The following is a 6,421-nucleotide window of genomic DNA, read 5'->3' on the forward strand; positions in this document are numbered from 1 at the left end:
GTTTTTACAGTGCATAATAAATGTGGTGTTGGTGAACATTAGAGATTTCGGTAAAAATTTACAATATGGATCATGAGTTAACATTAGTTAACTCCTTTAGTTAAAATGAACTAAGAATGAACAATACTTCTGCAGCCTTTATTAATATTAGTTCATGTTAATTTTAACATTTACTAATGCATTATTAAAATCAAAAGTTGTGCTTGTTAACATTAGTTAATGCACTGTGAATTAGCATAATTGTGAATAAACGACTGTATTTTCATCAACTAACATTAACAAAGATGAATAAATACTGTAATAGATGTATTGTTCATTGTTTGTTCATGTTAGTTAATACATTAACTAATATTAACTAATGGAATCTTATTGTAAAGTGTTACCGAAATTTCTTTTTAAAAACATTTAAATATATTATTTCACGTTTTTGACTGGTAGTGTATATGCAATGGTACTTTCTGTTGTGTATTTTTACATATCTCTCTCTTCTCTCAGACGGAGTACGCTCGCTTTGAGAACGGACGCTTTGTTTACCGGATAAGTCGGTCTCCCATGTGTGAATACATGATCAACTTCATCCACAAACTCAAACACCTGCCTGAGAAGTACATGATGAACAGCGTCCTGGAGAACTTCACCATCTTATTGGTGAGTCTGCATGTCAGTCAGTGATGTTTAAACCAATCAGTGAGAGCTCTCAGTGCTGGGCGGAGCCTGTGGCCTCAGAGCAGAGACGGCCCAGCATTCCTGGCATTCCTGTGGCACTGTGCAAAGCCTGATAATCTCCAGCAAAGGGGGAGGAACCCCTTTCTCTAACCTTAATACACACCAGGATTAGAGCCCTATTCTTTCCTATAGTGAGGGTCTTATTAATGCACTTTCCCAGCTCTCTTCCTTCAAATCCCTCACATCCTGGTGCTGTGCATCTGTGAACCTGCTCTCCTGGGTTGTAACTCTCACCTGCCATGGAGGTTTTAGTTGTTATTATAGAGAGACTGAGGGAGGGTGTGTGTTTATAGTGAATGCTTGTGTACAGTGTATGTTGTTGAAAGGTGGTGGCATTGTTATTAACATCCATCTCAGGTGAGCCAATCACATAGCGCACTAAGGCCCTGTGTCCACCAAAGCCTTTTTAGCCAGCTGAAAACGCCAGGTGCACTGCTGAAAACGCCCAGCTACGAGCGCTTTTTGTGGTGCAGCGTTTTTTTTTTTTTTCAGTTGAGACGCTTTGGTTGCTATGATATGGAATATCCGCTAAACTGTTACTTGTATCTGATTTAGTAGATAATTTGTTTATAACTAAAATGTTGACACAATGTAGAGTACTTGCTCTAGTCCTTGCTTTGTTTGGAGGGGTGGTTAAACCATGTAGAAAGAAAGGATGACTGTGTGGGTTCATGAGATTTTGGGCGCGCGAGAACAGCTTGGTGAGTGTCATCATTTGGTCCAAGAACTGAAGTTGGACGGAAGCCAGTTCAAGGAGTATTTGCCCCACCCCTCCTGCACTCTGATTGGTTAGCTGACTAGAAAGTGATAAGTGCAGCGTTTTATCCAACATTGAACATTCTTCAACTCTTGGTGCGAGAAAAAAACGCCTGAACCCTCTGCGCTCAGCGTGAAAAAGACGCTCAGCGCTCGGCACACACCTGGCGTTTTAAAAAACGTGGCGCTCCCATCGAGAACAACTGAAAAAATACGTTAGCCGTGGGGAAAAAAGCATTGGTGGACACAGGGCCTAAACATTTAATATCGGATTTAAAAAAAATTAAACAGGATCCAATATATAAAAAATGATCCAATCTTACCATTTACTGGATCAGATCGATTCAGTGCACAGGTGAATGTCACAAAAAAACATGTCCAAAACTCAAAAATCAAAAGAAAAAATATGAATGCCAATGAAAATCTGCCCTTTAACTGTAAATATTGTTTGCTTTGTCCCTTAATTTTTGAGACAGTTACCCACATCAAATGTTGTGTAGATTTTTTTGATATTTATTTTAGAGCATTAAAGAACTTTAAAGAATTTGTATTTGTGTTTTTTTCTGGTGATTCTTATTACATTTCTATTGCTGCTACAGTACAATAATTTTTACTGTGTAAAAGTGTACTCTCTCTGTCTTTCCCTGTTTCAGGTGGTAACAAACAGAGACACACAGGAGACCCTGCTGTGCATGGCCTGTGTGTTCGAAGTATCAAACAGTGAGCACGGAGCCCAGCATCACATCTACAGACTAGTGAAGGAATGAAGCAGCTCTTTCACAAAGACTCTGGACCTCAGTACAGTGGCAGTGCCTCTAGCTCAACACTCACTCAAGATGATTTTCCGTCACATTTGGGTGATGCTTATAATTATATATATACATATATATATATAAATCTATTTTTTCTTTATTAATATGTGTTTGACGTTTAACTGCAGCTGTGAATCGCGGTACAGTTGTATTATGTTTTAATACAGGAAAGAATGTCAAAGAATACGATTCAACATTCATTCGTAGATTATACATATTAAATGACAGTATCATTCAACTTAAGGGTTAGGTTGAGTTAGAATGAATCTGAAAACAACCTCATATAGATTTTTTTTTTTTTTAATATCTTGAAAGCGTACACATATGGGTGCAGCCATAAAAGTGTGTGAGTAGGATGTAGGTGTACAGATGAATATACATTCTCAGATACGTAGGTATTTTTCCCAAAGAAAAAGTATTTGAGAAATTTCATCCTGTAACATTGATTTATTGAAAAGAGAAAAAAGAAAAAAAAAAGATTGTGGCCATCGGTAAACAAAATGTTCATGCATTCCGAACATTCAGGGAATTCAGAAGCCCAGCCCTTGAAAATAATTACTTTGTACACACTACTTTTTCTCCTTCGTTGAGGAATTACTGCACTGTGATACGAGAAGTTTCTACCAACCTGTGTCTGTTTTCATGTGTCATCACCTGCAATAAGAAAATGCAGAGAATTGACCCCTTACTGTACAGCTAAACGCCTCCTGCCGACACGCTTGTGTAAAAGGTAACTCTAGAAACAAGAAGCACTGCATTAACTACCAGGGGCTGATGGATTATCCATCAGACTGACCCGAGCACTTGGAGTGTGTTTGCCACTGGAAGAGCCACACGTTTTATGAAGCCCATCCCTGAATGTGCTGTACTTCACCCGTACGTCACAGAGCGCTCCTTCATCTTCTGTAAGAATCTGTCCCAGAGTTCCTCGCTGCCTTTGACATCCCCACACAGCCCATGTCTCTGTGGCCTAATCGATTTCTACGACTGCAAGCCTTAATAATGGTTGTGTGAACTCCAAAAGATGCCACTAAAACTGTGATCTCTTTCCTAAGCTGGAAGACTTTCTTGTTATCGTCACATGTTGTAGGAGTTGTACAGTACAAACCTGCCAAAGTGTAACAATATACAGCACAGTGCCTTAGTGTATGAAGCGAATGTGGATGAGCGCAGTCGTTTTTTGGGAAAAAGTAACACTGGAGGTGCGGTCACATTTACTGTTGCTAGGCGAAATTTGCGGATGAAATCAGTCATTCCCATAGGAATCTGTGTGGTTGGGAGTTTCACGTTGAGGCGGAAAAATTTTCCCATGCAGATTTTGCTCATTTTCAAGTTATTTTCATGGGAGTTTGCTGAACTGACCAGATGCTTGGTTTGAAAGTGACTTCTGTGTGAACTGTGCTTTATACATCGCTGAGAGAATACACAATGGACTTTTCATCCGCAAAATTCCGCTGCAGTTTAGCAAATGTGACCACACTTTAAGATCCTCCGAGTCATCTTTATAAAAGAGCACTTGCCATTTGGTTGACCTTTCACTCTCAGAGACGGAAGACATATTTAGACATACAGATTTTGCCTTTCTTATCGGAAAAGACCAAAAAGTTGAAGGAGATGCATTGAGCTCCTCTTTATTTCCTGCACTGTAGCATGAAAGTGCCTTTGGTTCCATTTTTCCAGCTTAGAAAAGACTGATATATAAAACCAAAAAAAAAAAAAGAAAAAAGTGGATGTAGGTAAAATATTCACCACATTGCCTTCATAAGAATTTTATAGAAAAACAACATGGGCTAGTGAGTGGATATGTTCTGAAATAAAGTTATGTAATAGTTATTAATAACAAATTTCTATCAACATTTGATTTGGAGGATGTGGCAAACTCTTTTTCTTCCTTTTTTTTTTTTTTTTTTTTTTTGAACTGTAAACTTCGGTTCCATTCTATGAGAGATTTATTTGACATAGAGCTTTAGCTACTTTTCTAGTGCATAATCAAATTGTGAAAGTGGAAAACCTCACAGCACCATGGAGATTATGATCGCTGAATGCTGTTTGCTTTTCCCTTTCTTCTTGTTTCAAGCCATTTCAATGTCTTATTTTTCTTTTAGTAAACACTATATTAAGTGACGTCAAGGTGTGTTGCTCCTCAGACCTTAAAGATAGTCAAGGATATTGACCGCAGAGTCACGTGTACGTTCTTTATGGACAAAGCTGGCTTCACCAAACCATATCATCTTCACTGCATAATTTATTCATGCTGTTCATTTAAGTGGATCGAATCCTCAAAGCGTGAGAGACTGAGTTAGATTTCCAGCTGTTGTAGGCTATGTTGTATCGCTTCAAGTAAACTGTGGAGTTATTAAGTACACGCGATATCAAAACGGCAAACGGTGTTGATTGTTTTGTGTTTGCCGTACCTTCGCCCTTCGTTCTTGTTCTCGTTTCATATGGAGATCTTCCTGTATTGTTCTACATGGATGGTTTTGTGATGATGTCAGTATATTCGGAGCCCGTTCGGGTGGTGATACTGTTACTGCTGGTGCATCTGCGACATCAGTTCCTCCTTAACAGTCCCCTTTACTTCTCTAGGGATCTGAGAACTAATGCCTTTAATATGATGAATGTTAAACGGACATTATTTTGCTAGTAACGGACACTAAGCAAGGATTTGTGCAGAATCCGGACTACAGTATGTCAGCAGTTTAACTTCTGTTTTTTGATCTATGTTTGTATTTTGTCTATGTGTAGGTACTGGTACCTCCTATGTTCATTACCATTTAAGATGTTGGCTTTAAAGTGAACTTTTCTCTAGTTCGGATAGTATCATAAAAAGATATTGGGTTTGTGTGCAGAGATTTTTTTGTAAAAAGGTGCTTTGTATAAAATTATATATTCTGGCTTTTCTTGGTACAAAGGTGTGATATCTTTTAATATACCTGATGATGGAAAAAAAGCATTGGAGCAAGGCTGAGAGAGAGAAAAGAAAATCTATTATGTGTGTGTTCTTTATCGCATATGGTCTTGTCTTTGCTCCGTAACATTTTGATGCCTTCTTGATAAAGTGGTAGATATTTTGTAGCTTTCTAGATACTTTGTATGTATACAATATTGAATAAAATAAGTAATTAAAACAGCTTGTTTTGTTATGTGGTGTTTCATTTAAAAGGATAGTTCAAGCTCATTTACAAACCTGTATAACCAACTGACTTTCTTCTTGAGAACACCTGAATGATGATAACCAAACAGTTTTGGTAAAAAAAAAAAAAAAAAAAAAAAAAAAAAAAAAAAATATATATATATATATAGTATATATATATATATAGATATATATATATATTATATATTATATATATATATATATATATATATATATTTACATTTTTATTTATTTATTTATTTATTTATTTTTTTCATACAAGAAAGCCGTACAGTTTTGAAACAACATGTGGGTGAATAAATTAGGACAACGTGACAAATATATAGCCTATATATATTTATTAAATAAAACATCTGTAAGAATGTTTTTTTTGTGACATGTTCTGGTAGGGATGAATTGTAGTACTGAAAGTATCTTCAAGTCTGCAGCGCCCTCTATTGTCAATTCTAGTAACATACTTCAAAAAAAGTTTAATCAAATAGTTGAATCAGAATTTTTTTGCCCATAATGCATTTTTTTTGTTTTTTTTTTTGCATTTATTTATGACATTTTTTTTAATGTTTATTGAAAGTAAATGGTTTGTCCATATAATTACCATTTACTCTAGTACAGCTGTGTGTAACACAATTTGGTCATAAGATGTACATTACAGGAATAGTCCAAAAAAAAAAAAAAAGGCAATATATTCACCCTCAGGCCATCAAAGATGTATATGAGTGTGTTTATTCATTGGGACAGATTTATGGAAATTTAAATAACATATTTTACATCACTTGTTCACCAGTGGATATTCTACAGGGTTATTCAAATCTTACCCTCGAGGGCCAGTGCACTGCAGAGTTTATCTCCAACCGTGATCAAACTCACCTACCTGTGATTTTCTAATGATCCTTAAGACACTGATTAGCATGCTCAGGTGTGTTTGATCAGGGTTGGAGCTAAACTCTGCTGTACACTTGCCCTCGAGGGTAAG

At 36.6% G+C, this 6,421-nt stretch overlaps 1 protein-coding gene across 8 annotated transcripts in view; it reads left to right on the forward strand.

Annotated features, from left to right (window-relative positions):
- The window catches only part of LOC109094182 (transcriptional enhancer factor TEF-1), a 69,691-nt gene extending 64,266 nt beyond the window's left edge, over positions 1 to 5,425 (forward strand). For all 8 annotated transcript variants that reach the window (XM_042761047.1, XM_042761046.1, XM_042761044.1 and 5 more), the window contains 2 exons: positions 496 to 648; positions 2,136 to 5,425. In XM_042761047.1, coding sequence (XP_042616981.1) covers positions 496 to 648; positions 2,136 to 2,249 — 267 coding nt within the window. In that variant the 3' untranslated portion in view covers positions 2,250 to 5,425. The remainder of the gene's footprint in view (positions 1 to 495; positions 649 to 2,135) is intronic.
- The last annotated feature ends 996 nt before the right edge of the window (positions 5,426 to 6,421 follow it).

Source organism: Cyprinus carpio, chromosome A7, assembly GCF_018340385.1.
Source record: "Cyprinus carpio isolate SPL01 chromosome A7, ASM1834038v1, whole genome shotgun sequence".
NCBI classification, from domain to species: domain Eukaryota; kingdom Metazoa; phylum Chordata; class Actinopteri; order Cypriniformes; family Cyprinidae; genus Cyprinus; species Cyprinus carpio.